At 37.4% G+C, this 16387-nt stretch overlaps 1 protein-coding gene across 1 annotated transcript in view; it reads left to right on the top strand.

The window, feature by feature from the left end:
* Positions 1-16387, top strand: part of PTPN12 (protein tyrosine phosphatase non-receptor type 12) — a 163302-nt gene that overhangs the window by 121078 nt on the left and 25837 nt on the right. The window contains exons 6-8 of the mRNA XM_007944702.2: positions 6515-6586; positions 10459-10518; positions 13785-13927. Coding sequence (XP_007942893.1) covers positions 6515-6586; positions 10459-10518; positions 13785-13927 — 275 coding nt within the window. The remainder of the gene's footprint in view (positions 1-6514; positions 6587-10458; positions 10519-13784; positions 13928-16387) is intronic.

The following is a 16387-nucleotide window of genomic DNA, read 5'->3' on the forward strand; positions in this document are numbered from 1 at the left end:
TTCCAGTCTCCTTGTATGTATATGAGAGCTGGACAATGAATAAGGAAGACCGAAGAAGAGTTGATGCTTTTGAGTTGTGGTGCTGGCGAAGAATGCTGAAGGTACCATGGACTGCCAAAAGAACTAACAGATCTGTCCTGGAGGAGGTGCAGCCAAGATGCTCCTTGGAAGCAAGGATGGCCAGACTTTGTCTCACCTACTTTGGTCATGTTGTCAGAAGAGACCATTCCCTGGAGAAGGATGTCATGCTTGGTAAGGTGGAGGGCCGATGAAAGAGGGGGAGGCCTTCAACAAGATGGATTGACATGGTGGCTGCGACAATAGGCTCAAGTATAGCAAGGATCACGATGCGGGATCGGGCAGTGTTTCGTTCTGCTATGCATAGGGTCACTATGAGTTGGAAGCGACTCGATGACACCTAACAACAAGTCTTCAAATTCCTAATAGTTTTGTAAGTAAAATAAGTATTAGTATTTCTGGATTGAAGTAGAGAGGTATTTTAAAATAGGATGAAATTGAGCAAATAAAAATGAGTGAAATTAAATAATCCTGATTAGTTACCATCAGTTTACAGCTTAGATATTTTAATTTGTCTGTGTGCAAATACCACTTTATTTTTTGTTTATACTGTCTTCTTATTTTTAACATTGGTATTTTCATATTCTATACAAGTGAAATTAATTCCCCAAACCATTGTGGTATATGTCCTGCAGCATTGTAGTGATGTTGTTGTTGTTATGTTCAGTCAAATCGGCCCTGACTCATAGTAACTCCTCTTTGGGTTTTCGAGGTGGTATCACTTAGAAGTAAATTGACCAACCTTCCTTCCGAGGAGTGGCTGGTGGGTTTGAACCGCCAGCCTTCTGGTTAGCAGTCAAGTGCCTTAGGCACTATGCTACCAGAGCTCCTTTTGTAGTGATAAGATAACATATTTAAAGAAAATAGGTATTTAAATGAAACGTAAATGTAGTTTTCTAGGAATATGACACACAAACTTACAAAATAATCTATGTGATGATTTATTTGAATTCTCCTTATGCTAATGTTGTTCATTATTTAAACTAGAAATCACTTTTAAGTTGTAAGAATTCTAATTAAAATTTTTGCAGTAAGAGATAACGTTTCATAAAGCAAGACAATACTATACCATAGTTTTATACTATACATAGGGTGTTGCTGTGAGTCAGAATTGACTCAACGGCAGTGGGTTTTTTTTTTTTTTTAATAGGTAATAACTCCATTTATGATGAATTATAGTCCATTCTAGAGGCCCTGGTGACACAATGGTTACGCACTCAGCTGTTAACAGAAAGGTCAGTGGTTTGAACCAACCGCGGCTCTGTGGGAGAAAGACCTGGTGATTTGCTCCCATAAGCATTACAGCTTGGAAAATTCTTTGGGGCAGTTCTGCTCTGTCACATTGGATCACTATGAGTTGAAATCAACTCTGTAGTACCTAACAACCACAACACAGACCATACAATGAAGAATTTAATTAGAAGTTTCTGAATTGATGCATTTTCCATTGCCAGATTTATTATTACCTCGATAGTCACTTGTAGGGAGCTTTGGTGGCATAGTGCCTAAGGCACTTGACTGCTAACCTACCAGCCACTCATTGGAAGGAAGACTGGGCAATCTACTTCTGCAGAGCTACTGCATTAGAAATGCAAGGGAGGGCTGTTATGAGTTGGAACTGACTTGACAGCAGTGAGTTTTTTTTTTTAGTCACTTGTAGGCTTTCATTTTACTGAGTTTTAATAAAAACTGCATAATTTCATAGTATCTATAAGACAATCACTCTGTCTTCTATAAAGTTAAGTTTTTCATTTATTTACCTAGTTATTCTTAAATATTTGAACTTACTATTAGAAACCAAGAAAAATCGAATGTTCTATTTCTATTCCTGTTTAAAATGGGAAAGGAAAACTGATTACACATTCCATAATTTTGAAGAAAATTACGTAAAGTAATGCATTTTGCCAGTATAGGCTTTTTACCATCTATAGAACATTGGAAATAATGCAAAACTACCCTATAAGATGGGCAGGGATCTCAGGTAAGAGAAGGGACACAGGCCCCACCCCCAAGAGGCAGAAAGTGGAGAGTTTTCAGACAGCTAAGGGGAACAAACTTGTCTGTCAATCTGTCATACTATGGTGGCTTGCATGTGATGTGAGGCTTGAGGCTGTGCCACCAGTGTTTCAGATGCCAGCAGGGTGGCATATGGTGCACAGGTTTCAATGCAGCTTACAGACTGAGATAGACTAGGAAGGAGGATGAAGCCATCCCCTTCTCAAAGAATTGGCCAGGGAAAACCTTATGAATAGCACAGAAACACTGTCTGATTCATTACTGTGCAACTTTATGAATAGGCTGGAAAAATTGTCTGATTCAGTGCAGAAAGACATGCCCCTTAGGTCAGAAGGCTCTCAAAATATGACTGGGAAAGAGCTGCAACATCAGAATAGAACCAGCCTTACTGATGTGGATAAAGTAAAGCTTTCCAGACCTCCATTTGCTGATGGGGCACAATTCAATGGATGTTTGCAGCTGTTTCTCAATTTAATAATCAGAAATGGAATGTACAAAGTATAACTCTAGAAAAATTGGAAATTGTCAAAAATGAAATGGAATGCATAAAGATCCTAGGCATTAGTGAGTTGAAATGGACAGGTTTGGCCATTTTGAATCAGACAACCATATGATCTACTATGCCAGGAATGGCAATATGAAGAGGAATGGCGTGGCATTCATCATCACAAAGAATGTTTTGAGATCTGTCCTGAAGTACAGTGCTGTCAGTGATAAGATAATATCCATACACCTACAGGGAACACCAGTTAATACTACTGCTATTCAAATTTATGCACCAACCACCAAGGTGAACAAAGGTGAAGAAATTGAACATTTTTATCAACTTCTGCAGCCTGAAATTGACTGAACGTGCAGTCAAGATGTGTTAATTATCAATGGTGACTGAAATGCAAAATTGGAAACTAAGAAGAATCACTGTGTTCTGGTTACCTAGTGCCTCTCTGACAGGAATATATACCATGAATGGGATGGCCTTAACAAACATGAGTTTATTCTCTTACACTTTGGAGGCTTTAAGTCTAGGTTCAAAGGGCCAGGCTCTAGGGCCTGTGACAGCCCTCAACTTTGAGGTTGAGCTCTGCCTGTTCCTGGCCCACTGAAGCTAGAGGCTTTTCTTCACTCAGACAGCTGCTGGCTGCTGAGGCTGCCAGCCCCAAGGTTGATAAGTAAAAAGGCACAGTCCCAATGTTACCAAACCACATGGCAGGCCATTAATTTTTAAGTCCATTGTAAGTCCCAAGGTCAGTAGCGCATTGCACGCTGCTGAACAACAACATGGCTTCATGCAGGGTCCAAGTGTGCCATAAGCTTGAGATTCTCCCCAAAGCTTCTGCTTATATGCAGGAAGCAGAGCACATCCCAAAGGCAGCTACTCAGCTGCTTGTGGTAGATTCCACCATGGAGTTGATTACCTGTCTCATAATAGGGAATCCTGCATTCAGCTGCCCAGTCACTCAACCTTGCCCAGGCAAGGTGACACACAAAGTGAACTACCACACACCAGTAGTTGGAAAATTTACCCTTGGTGGCAGAAAAAATGCTGGAGATCGCATGATAGAGTTTTGCAAGACCAACGACTTACTCATTGCAAATACCTTTTTTCGACAACACAAACAGTGGCTATACACATGAACATTGCCAGATGAAGTACACAGAAATCAGATTGGCTACATCTGTGGCAAGAGGTGATGGAAAAGCTCAATATCTTCAGCCAAAACAGGGCTAGGAGCTGATTGTAGAACAGACCATCAGCTGTGTTCATATGCAAGTTCAACTTGAAGTTGAAGACAATTAAAACAAGTCCACGAGAGCCAAAATATGACCTTGAATATATCGCTCCTGAATTTAGAGACCATCTAAAGAATAAATTTGATGAATTGAACATGAATGACTCAAAACCAGAGGATATGTGGGATGACATCAAGAACATCATCCATGAAGAAAGCAAGAGGTCATTAAAAAGACGAGAAAGGAAGAAAAGACCAAAACAGATGTCAGAAGAGACTCTGAAACTTGCCCTTGAGCAGAGAGTAGCTAAAACAAATGGAAGAAATGACAAGATAAAAGAGCTGAACAGAAAGTTTCAAAGAGTAGCTCTAGTAGACAAAGTCAGTTACTATAGTGAAATGTGCAAAGACCTGGCATTAGAAAACAAAAGGGAAGAATACATTCAGCATTTCTCAAGCTAAAAGACCTGAGGAAAAAATTTAAGCCTTGAGTTGCAATATTGGAAGATTCTATGGGCAAAATATTGAATGATGCAGGAAATATCAAAAGAAGATGGAAGGAATACTTAGAGTCACTGTACCAAAAAAACCTGTTTGATATTCATCCACTTCAGAAGGTGGCATATGATGAAGAACCAATAGTATTGAAGCAAGAAGTTGAAGCTGCACTGAAGGAATTGGCAAAGAACAAAGCTCCAGGAATTGACAGAATACCCATTGAGATTTCAACAGATGGATGCCCCTCTGGAGGCACTCACTCAGCTGTAACAGGAGATTGGGAAGACAGTTACCTGGCCAACTGACTGGAAGTGATCCATATTTGTACCCATTCCAAAGAAAGGTGATCCCATACAATGTGGAAATTATCGAACAATATCATTAACACATTCAAGTAAAATATTCCTGAAGATAATTTGAAAATGGTTGCAGCAATATATTGACAGAGAACTTCCAGAAATGCAAGCTGGATTCAGAAGAGGATGTGGAACAAGGGATATCATTATGATATCAGATGGATCCTGGCTCAAAGCAAAGAATACCAGAAGATGTTTACTTATGTTTTATTGATTAAGCAAAAATATTTGATTGTGTGGATCATAACAAATTATGGGTAACATTAAGAAGAATGGGAATTCCAGGACACTTGATTGAACTCATGAGGAATCTGTCCATAGACCAGAAGGCTGTCGTTCAAACAGTACAGGGGGACACTGCATGGTTTAAAATCAAGAATGGAGTTCTTTAGGATTGTATCCTTTACTATTCTTGTTCAGTATGCTGAGCTGATAATCCAAGAAACTGGATTATATGAAGAAGAACATGGCATCAGAGTTGAAGGAAGAATCATTAACAGCCTGCGATACGCTGACAATACAGCTTTGCTTTCTGAAAGTGAGGATGACTTGAGGTACTTACTGATGAAGAAAGACTGAAGAATACAGTCAGTCTGCAGTATGGATTACATTTCAATATAAAGAAAACAAAAATCCTCACAACTGGACCTATAAGGAATATTACGATAAATGGAGAAAAGATTGAAGTTGTCAGAGACTTCACATTGCTTGATTCAATAATTGATGCCAGTGGAAGCAGCAGTCAGGACATCAGACAGTGCATAGCACTGCGGGGGCTGTAAAGGACCTCTTTCAAGTGCTGAAGAGCACAAATGTCTCATTGAGGTTCTGAGGTGCACCTGACAGAAGCCATGGTATTTTCAGTTGCCTCATACGCATGTGAGAGCTGGACAATGAATAAGGAAGAACAAAGAAAAGGTAATGCTTTTGAGTTGGTGCTGGCGAAGAATGGTGAAAGTACTCTGACTCCTAAAAGATCTCACAAACCTGTCCTGGAGGAAGTGCAGCTGGAATGCTCCTTGGAAGCGAGAATGGCCAGACCTTGTCTCATGTACTCATGTTGTCAGAAGGGACCATTCTCAGGAGAAGGATGTCATGCTTGGTAAGGTGGAGGGTCGATGAAAGAGAGGAAGCCCTTCAATGAGATGGCTTGATACCATGACTGTGGTGATGGGCTCAAGAATAGCAAGGATCGTGGAGCTGGCCCGGGACCAGGCAGTGTTTTGTTCTGCTGTGCACAGGATCACTATGAGTCGGAGACGACTCATCAGCACCTAACAACAACAACAAGCTTGTAATAGAAGGATTACTATTCCTATTTTTATAGGTAGAGTTACTGAAGGTCAGTAAAATAGTAAAATTAGTACTTGCAAAATTTTCTTACAAGTAGAGTGCTTTTTCCACTGTGCCATGGATTTTACATTTAAGGGGACTTCAGGCAGATACTATAGAGCTTGTCATGTTACAGGCATTGTAGCTTGCCAGGAATAGCTAGAAACACTTTATAGTAAATGGGTCTCATTGTGCCAGCCACTATATTTAGCATTTTCTTTTCTAGAGAAGGATCTTTGAGGTCTCCTCTCTAGACCATGTAGGTAACAATGAATGGTTTATACATGTCCATTGATAAGATTTATGATTAATCTTGGAGAGAACATAATTGTACATTAAGAACAATTGGGTAAATCTAAGTTCTTCCAGCTACTTGCTTACTAATGGCAGTTTTTATGTTTTCTGGGAAGTAGTAGCAAGCTGAACCCTGGTGCACAAAATGTTTATAAAAGCTTAAGAAAAACTATCATATGGATTACTCACTAACTTTTATTTGGACAACAGAAAAAATGTGAGCGTTACTGGCCTTTGTATGGAGAAGACCCTATAACATTTGCACCATTTAAAATTTCTTGTGTAAGTATCTCTTTATATACATTATTTAATCTGAAAATTGGCATGGTAGATTGATGAATAATTAAATTGTAATGTATGAACCTGATTTTATTATATACATTGAGCACTCAGTGCTTTCATGTAAACTTGTATTTACTTTTAATAAACAATAATTTAATAAAATACTTGTTTAAATATTTTTTAAATTTAGAAGTTTTGGGAATGACTTCATATGTGTATAATTTTTTTGTGTTAGTATATCAATTGATAAAAAATATTTTGATACGTAGGAGTAAAAGAAATAACCACTTTAGTGATCTATTAAAGCACTGTGGTGTGTTTTGCTGAAGAGCAAAAGAATTTGAAATTTTAACAGATGGGGAGTAGGTTTAGGTATGGTTGCTAAACAGAAGATCCACAGTTCAAACCCTCGATCCACTCCACGAAGAAAGATGGGGCAATCTATTTTGATAAAGATTTATAGCCTGAGAAACCCAATGGGGGTCACTGTGAATCAGAATGAACTCGATGGCAATGAGTGTGGTTTTTTTGGTTTAGTAATCTGTTTGGCAATTGTTATTTTAAATAGAATAAATGGAAAGGCCCTTGTTGACTGAAATATGGTATACTCTGTTACCCTTTCATAACTATATTATGCTCATCAGAATTGCTATAATTATGTAAAAGGGTTGGTGTGAGAACTGCCACCCAGCGAGCAATGATAGATACTTTGTTTTACTTCAGAAACTTTGGGAGCCTGGTAATGATTATGGCACATATTTTAATATGAAACTTAAAATACATAACCTTACTTGAAGTGAGTTAAATTAAGGTTCTAAACTAACAAAGCAAGTATCTGGAGAAATCAATTTAAAAACAAGGAAGAAAGAAAGCAAGTAGGGAAAAATGAGAGGGTGGACAAATAAAAAGCAAAAAAAGAAAGTGTAAGCAAACTTTAGAATAGAACCAAAAATTTGCTTTGGGTCCCAGTGGTATCATTTTCTTAATTACCTGAAAGATTACTGAACAGTCATGAAAATTAAATAACTTCCCCATCTCAGAATTTTGACTTTGTTTTCTGTGGTTAAATGAAATATAATTTCTAGGATTTTATTAGTCATGGGTGAGTTCAGAAAATCAATCATTTTATGACTGACTTGTACTTAAAACTTCTGAATTCCCAAGGTCCAGTGCTTTCTAGGTTAAGGTAGAAAATGAGTCCCTGTCTCTTTTTATAAATGCACTGATTTTTGGAATGTTAACAATAACCCATAGTTGAACTACATGGATTTAATTTGTAGTCAGTACTCTAAAGTTATGTTTAACAAGAACTCTTTGTGAGGTAAGTGTAAAAATAAAAAAATTACTAGTGCATTTCATATGTATATTGAATAATAAGCTATACCACTACACTGTCTACTTTGGTGAGGGAACACCTCCCTCACCAATCCAAAAACTATAGTACAATATTAGATTCCTGGACTGTTCAGGAAACCTGGTTCTATGCAGTGTGGTTGTGTTGAACATTTGTAAATTTCATTGCAATAAAATAACTATGATAAATATCATATTGGAGTAAAAACAGAATTCTTAGTACTGAACAGCAAAAGAACTTGAAATTTTAACAGTTAGGGAATAGGAAAGTAAACAGCTTTACAACAGAGGGAAGAAAGAATAAGAAAGTCCTCTTGATAAGAGGTTTGATTTGATAGTAATAGCTGATTTGATTTGTCAGCCTTTGGATTGATTCATGCTGAAGAAGCAATATTTTTCGTTCAAAGCTTTCAAAATGAAAAGTAATTTGTATGTCGTATGGTTGTTTCATACAACATTTTAGGATTTGTGACCAATGATGTAACTGCAAACTAAAATGAAATTTATAAATGGAAAGCAAGTTGGTGAAAATAACAGGAGTACCTGACAACAACAAAGCTCTCTTGGTGTGGGAATGAAGAGGTGGCAGAGTAAAGTGGTGGATGGGGCAGTGGGGTGGGGGAGAGAGAACTGGCTACCAGGTACTCAATTGTATGTTGCTTCATTTGGGCACTTAGACCAGGGATTAGCATCATGGGTCGGATGCAGTCCACTGCCTGTTTTTAAATAAAGTTATATTGAAATCCAGCCATTCCTATTCATTTATGTATTATCTACAACAGTGGCAAAGCTGAGTAGACAGAGATTTCATGGTCCTCAAAGCCAAAACTATTCACTATCTGACCCTTTACAAGGAGCTCCGGTAGCATAGTTCCTAAGGCATTTGAATACTAACCAGAAGGCTGGTGGTTCAAACCCAGTAGCCACTCCTGAGAAGGAAGGTTGGGCAGTCTACTTCCGTAGTGGTACTGCCTCGGAAACCCAAGGAGGGATCACTATGAGTTGGATCCGACTCGATGGCAGTGAGTTTGTTTTTTTCTGGGGGGGTTGGACCCTTTACAGAAAAAGTTAAATTTTGGACAAATAAAAAGTTTTACTTTCCCCTTAATGTTTAAAAAATTCAAAATAAATTATTATAATTAAAAAAAACTAAAGCAGGAATAATTGACTATCCCTTTTTATTAATAAAGCTGTATACTCTGTTGCCATCGAGAATAACTGTCTATGACTATCTGTGGTTCTAATTATTAAGGCAAGAAGAATAGTTTGCTCAGTGATAAAGTGCTGTAGATGCTACATTTTAATACTGTGATTTGATAAGAAGAGAGTTTTAAAAGTGGTTATGTTATTGTGGTAATTAAGTTTGTGTGTCAACTTGGCTATGCCTGGTTTTATGGCTGGGCAGCTGAATGTAGTTATTCCCCATGGTGAGATTGGTAATTAACTCCATGGTGGAATCTATTGGAGCAGCTGAGTAGCTGGGTCAGCATCCTGTATTTAAGAAACAGCTTTGGGAATGATCTCTAGCTTATGACATGCTTGAACCCTGCATGTAGCCGTGTTGTTCAGCAGCCTACCACGCTCTGCTGACCTTGGGACTTTCAATGGACTTGATTAATGGCCTCCTGTGTGGTTTGGTAACATTGGGACTGTGCCTTTTTACTCATCAGCCTTGGGCTTGTCAGCCTTACCAGCCAGCAGCTGAGTGAAGAAAAGCCTCCAGCTGCAGTGGGCTGGGAGCTGGAGGCAGAGCTGAAGCCCAAGGTTTGAGGGGCTTTCACCCAGCTTCCAGAGCCTGGCACTTTGAAATCAGACTTAAATCCTCCAGACTGTAAGAGAATAAACTCATGTTTCTTCAAGCCATCCCATTTGTAGTATATTTTCATCAGAGCAACCAGAACAGTTATCATCAGTCGAAATAATTTGAGGGTTACTGAGTGTATCCCCTTCATTCTCTAGTTGCTGTCAGAGTTGAGTGATAGGGAAAACCAAGCCATGTGGAAAGACAGAATAGTTGAAGATGGGCTATGGTGATATAGGTATTGAGGAGAAGCATTCTCTTCATGGTATTTTTGTGAATATGGTGTATACACACATAATGAACACAATAAAATTTGCTTATTAGAAAGTGATAGTTTCAGATAGAAGTATGGAGTACATCAAGCCTAAATTATGTTGGCAGGCCTCTCCCCCCCACTTTCTCTTCTGCTTTATTTTCTAATTCTGAAGGTAAGCATTAACCATATTTACTGTGCAAATAGTTTCTTGTATAATAGATCCCTGACTAAGTAATTGGTTAAAAGACACTTATATTTTTAAAACATCTGTCTATAAATAAAACTTAATCTGATGACTTACCAGGTACACCTGGAATTATAAAGGTTAATTTTATATGATGAATTTGAAAATAGGAGGTTTTTTGTTTTTGTTGAGACACACACACACACACATTTTTAATGATGATTGATGATGATTTTTTAAAATCTTTCACTGATTTACAAATACTTTCCTTTATTCAGGAAGCTGAACAAGAACGAACAGACTACTTTATTAGGACATTGTTACTTGAATTTCAAAATGTAAGTATTTTCCATTTAGAGACAATTGTAAGGGTAGTTCAAAGAGAAGAGATAAAAGTATCTTGCATAGTTAAGGAGATGTGTTAATTTTTATTTATGTAATATAATGAAAAAGAAAATTAGAGTAACATGTTTTATTTGATATCTTGAACTTTACGCTTATCAAATTAGATAATAAAGTAATATACATTTTAACATACTTAGAATGTTGTTGTTAGCTGCTGTAAATTTTCTAACAAGTATCTTTCTGTTAAAAATTTAGAACAGCATTTCTCAAAACATTTTGATATCAGGACCCCTTTACATAATTCATAATTATTGAGAACCCTAAAGACCTTTTTTTTTTTTTTTTGTGGGTGGGTATATCTTTCAGTATTTACTGTATGAGACTAAACCTGAGATGTTTTTAAAGCGTATGAATACACATACATTCCATTATGTCCAGAGTGATAGCATCATAAAAAACTGTACCTTTTTTCAACAACACAAATGGTGGCTATACATGTAATCTTCGCCAGATGGAGTACACAGGACTCAGATTGACTACATTTGTGGCAAGAGGCGATGGAGAAGGCTAGGAGCTGGCAGGGGGAACTGTTCATATGCAAGTTCAAGTTGAAGCCTGAAGGTAATTAAAACAAGTCCATGAGAGCCAAAATATGACCTTGATTATATCCCTCCTGAATTTAGAGACCATGTAAAGAATAGATTTGATGCATTGAACACCAGTGACCAAAAACCAGAGGAATTGTGGGATGACATCAAGAACATCATTCATGATGAAAGCAAGAGGTCATTAATAAGACGAGAAAGGAAGAAAACACCAAAATGGATGTCAGAAGAGACTCTGAAACTTGCCCTTGAGAGGAGAATAGTTAAAGCAAATGGAAAAAATGACAAGATAAAAGAGCTGAACGGAAGATTTCAAAGAGCAGCTTAAGCAGACAAAGCCAATTACTATAATGAAATGTGCAAAGACCTGGTGTTAGAAAACCAAAAGGCAGGAAAGAATGCACTCAGCATTTCTCAACCTGACCTGAAAGAACTGCGGAAAAAATTTAAGCCTCGAGTTGCAATATTGAAAGATTCTGTGGCCAAAATATTGAATGATGTAGGAAGCATCAAAAGAATATGGAATACACAAAGTCACTGTACCAAAAAGAGCTGGTCACTCACTGTTCATCCATTTCAGGAGGTAGCATAATGACCAGGAACCAATGGAATTGAAGGAAGAAATCAAAGCTGCACTGAAGGAATTGGTGAAGAACAAGCCTCCAGGAATTGATAGAATACCCATTGAGATATTTCAACAAATGGATACCACACTAGAGGCACTCACTCAGCTAGGGAAGAGGTTTGGAAGACAGCTACCTGGCCAACTAACTGGAAGAGATCCATATTTGTACCCATTTCAAAGAAAGGTGATCCCACAGAATGTGGAAATTATTGAACAATATCATTAATATCACACACAAGTAAGATCTTACTGAAGATAATTCAAAAAATGGTTGCAGCAGTATATTGACAGAGAACTTCCAGAAATGGAAGCTGAATTCAGAAGAGGATGTGGAACAAGAGATATTGCTGATGTCAGATAGATCATGGCTGAAACCAAAGAATAACAGAAAGATGTTTACTTGTGTTTTATTGACTATGCAAAAGCATTTGATTTTGTGGATCATAACAAATTATGGGTAACATAGAGAAGAATGGGACTTCCAGAACACTTAATTGTACTCATTAGGAACCTGTACATAGACCAGGAGGCTGTCGTTCGAACAGAATAGGCAAACATTGCATGGTTTAAAATCAAGAAGGGAGTGTGTCAGGGTTGTCTCCTTTCACCATACTTAATGAGTCTGGTTGCTGAACAAATAATCCATGAAGCTGGACTATATGAAGAAGAATGTGGCATCAGGATTGGAGGAACAACCATTAACTACCTGTGATATGCTGATGACACAACTTTGCTTGCTGAAAGTGAAGATGACTTGAAGTACTTATGCTGAAGATTGAATAGTACACTCTGCAGTATGGATTACAAAAATCCTCACAACTGGACCTATAAGGAACATCATGATAAATGGAGAAAAGATTGAAATTGTCAAATACTTCACATTGCTTGGTTCTACAATTGATGGTAATGGAAGTAGCAGTGAGGACATCATATGAGCACTGGGCAATATGACTGCAAAGGACCTCTTTCATGTGCTCAAGAGCAAAGATGTCTCTTTAAGATCTAATGTGCGCCTGACACAAACCATGGTAGTTTCAGTTGCCACAGATGCATGTGAGAGCGGAACAGTGAATAAGAAAGACCAAGGAAGAGTTGATACTTTTGAGTTGTGGCGCTGGCAAAGAATGCTGAAAGTACCATGGACTGCTAAAAGAACTAACAAATCTGTCCTGGAGGAAGTGCAGCCGGAATGCTCCTTGGATGTGAGAATGGCCAGACTCTGTGTGACCTACTTCGGTCATATTGTCAGAAGGGACCCTTCCCCGGAGAAGGATGTCATGCTTGGTAAGGTGGAGAGTCCACAATAGAGGGGAAGGCCCTCAACGAGATGGATTGACACAGTGGCTGCGGCAATGGGCTCAAGTATAGCAAGGATCATGGAGTTGGTGTTGGACCAGACAGTGTTTCATCCTGCTGTGCATAGGGTCGCTATGAGTGGGAGACAACTCGACGGCACCTAATGACAGGAGTAGTCTTGGGAAAACTCCACTGTACACTCATCAGAGAATGAGAGTGAAAAAGGCAAATAATGCGTGTTGTTATAACAATAGTTACAGGCCTCACCTGCAAAGAGCACAGGGGTTCCACACCCATACTTTGAGAACTACTGACCTAAAATGAGGGTCTGGGGACAAGTTTGTTTTTAAGTCCTTTTTCAGCTTAAATATCGTACTAATCTTCTAATTGCCAAAGACCTTAATACAGTGCTTTGTTGTAGAACTCCCTGGGTTCAGAATCCATATTTGTTATTTAAGCAAGGTTTAATCTATTTCCTTATTTATACAGTGGGAATAGTATTAAGAATACCTTTCTCCTGGGCTACATAGGAATTAAATAAAGTGTTACATGGGAACCACTTAGCATGTGATAAGCAGTCAGTAGGGTATTATTAAATTTTTAAAAAGGCATTGTTAAATATCACCACACAATGTCAGAGAAATGATAGTAAAATGAGATGTGAAGCTTTCCTCTATGCTTTAGAACTTGCTAGTATATTCTCATGATTGTTGGATTTCTCTTTATCTTTAAGGAATCTCGTAGACTGTATCAATTTCATTATGTAAACTGGCCAGACCATGATGTTCCTTCATCATTTGATTCTATTCTGGACATGATAAGCTTAATGAGGAAATACCAAGAACATGAAGATGTACCTATTTGTATTCATTGCAGGTACAAAATAATTTTCCAAACATTTAAATGTAGTATTTTCCTCTGAGTTTGATGTTATATGAGTCTTTATTTTCTGCATTAACATAATGGTAATAATCCCGAATTTTACTAAAGTTGATAATAGTGCACAAAGTTGAAGCCTTATAATTGATATACCATCTGATTAGAGTAATGTTACATTAGAACATAGGATCATCTATTTGAAAATGTATTCACATAGTAATAAGCTATGGAAAATATCTTTTTCACTCTTAACCATTAGAGCATGTGGTCTCACAGATGTCCATCATACTCTACTTTTAATGCCTATATTGTAGTAATATGTTCTTTATATTAAAAAAGGAAAGGTACACAGAGAAAACATTTTTAAGTGGATAACGTTCTTGAGAACCTAACTTTATTATATGAACAAATTAGTAAGTATACTTTCCTAGGGAGATTAAAATTTGTTTTAGAGCATGAAAATAAGTAAGTTTTCATCAATTTCATTAAGACAGTGGCTAAGCAATCTTTATGCCTGATAAACTTTGACATGAATTCTTTACATTGTTTATTGACATAATATAGGATTTATGCATATGTATATATATATATTTATGATCTTACTGAACTAGGATGCCATTAGTTATATAAAACTATTATTTTACAAACATTAAAAACAAAAAAAAATCATTGCTGATGATAAAAGTAAGAGATTGTTGTTTGTAAAAAGCCATTGATGGTAAAATGTAAATGGATTACAGAGCTCTTAAGATGTATATTAAAAAGTGTGCTTTAGAACCGATGGAAAACAATATCATTTCCTTTCCCTAAGGAGCATCAGTTCCCATATTTACATCACCTATGATATCCTAAAATTACATAATTTACAGCTACTGAAATCTAAGTAGAACAGGAAGTTAGCATTCTTATTAAAAAAAAAAAAAAAATGAAACCCACTGCTTTCAAGTTGGATCTGACTTATAGTGACCCCTCCTTGGGTTTCTGAGGCAGTATGACTATGGAAGTAGATTGCCCAACCTTCCTTCCGAGGAGTGGCCACCTGGTGGGTTTGATCTGCCAGCCTTCTGGTTAGCAGTCAGATGCCTTAGGCACTATGCCACCAGAGCTCCTAGCATTCCTATAGTAAGGTAATATAAACTGTTGATACACATTTGTTGTTAGACATTCTTATTAAATTTTATTTTGTTGTGGGTTACTTCATTGTAAACACTACATGACACTAAATCATTGCTGCCTACCTTATTCAGTTAGTTTCTGAACATGAAAGTACTAAGTATAAATACATCCGCTTTAAATTGCTCTATAGACATCTTTTTATTTATTCAGGTAGTGTTATATTAACCTGTAGAAAATCAGGTAATCTCTGCCATTGACTTTTGGGTTGATAATATGAGATTATTTATTCTTAGGAGGCAGTCAATTCTGTATTTTTGGAGGGGGATAGTTGTATAGGCACTTGACTGCTAACCAGAAGGCTGGCAGTTCAAACCCACCAGCCACTCATTGGAAGGAGGGTTGGGCAATCTACTTCCATAGTGATACCGCCTCGGAAACGCAAGGAGGGGTCGCTATGAGTTGGGTTTGACTTGATGGTACATAACAACAACAACATGTTATTTAAGATAAATCAATTTAAAATAGCCAACTCTTTTTAATCTAATGGTTTGTATTACTCCTGTCATCTGGTCATTTCCCAGCTCACAAGCCATTCTATCCTGTTTATAATGAAAACAAAGGAACCCTTCCAATTATGAGGAACAAGTCCTTAAATTTTCTTCTTAGGCCAGGGAATGCCTGTTCTGGCCCCTGAATCAAAAACATCTATATAATTTCTATATCCTTAAATATTGCCTGCTCCTTATTTCTTGCCTTATATGTCCACCACTCTATTCTAGGTGGCTTCCAGATTATTACCTATGATGGTTTTCAGAGAATGTGTTGCTCTCTTTTCAGAAATCTTTAAAAAGGGTATTGGCTCCATTGGATGGATTTTTAAGAAACTCAATGAGGAAGTAAGAGTTGAGGAAAAATGAATAGCAGCAGTGTACTAAACAAAGAAAAAGTATTATTGCTTTGACTTCGATTTTATTAAAGCTAAATTTATACTGTAGCTTTAGGAATGTTATGGAGAACACACTTTTAATAGGAAAAATACAAAATCGAATTGTTGTTAGGTGCTGTTAAGTCAGTTCCAACTCATAGGGACCCCTGTATTTGAAATACTGCTTGTTCCTGTGCCATTCTCACAATTGTTGCTATATTTGAGCCCATTGTTCTAGCCACTGTGTTAGTCCATCTTATTTGAAGGTCTTTCTCTTTTTCACAAAATTCAATTAGTTAAGAAAATAATGGAATGTTTCAATTATTGCTGGAATATGGATGTTGTTGTTGTTGTTGTTATGTGCCGTCGAGTCAGCCCTGACTCATAGCGACCCCTCCTTGGGTTTCCGAGGCAGT

The sequence above is a fragment of the Orycteropus afer genome, unplaced genomic scaffold, assembly GCF_000298275.1.
Source record: "Orycteropus afer afer isolate SDZICR_OR568_19922 unplaced genomic scaffold, OryAfe1.0 scaffold00007, whole genome shotgun sequence".
NCBI lineage: Eukaryota > Metazoa > Chordata > Mammalia > Tubulidentata > Orycteropodidae > Orycteropus > Orycteropus afer.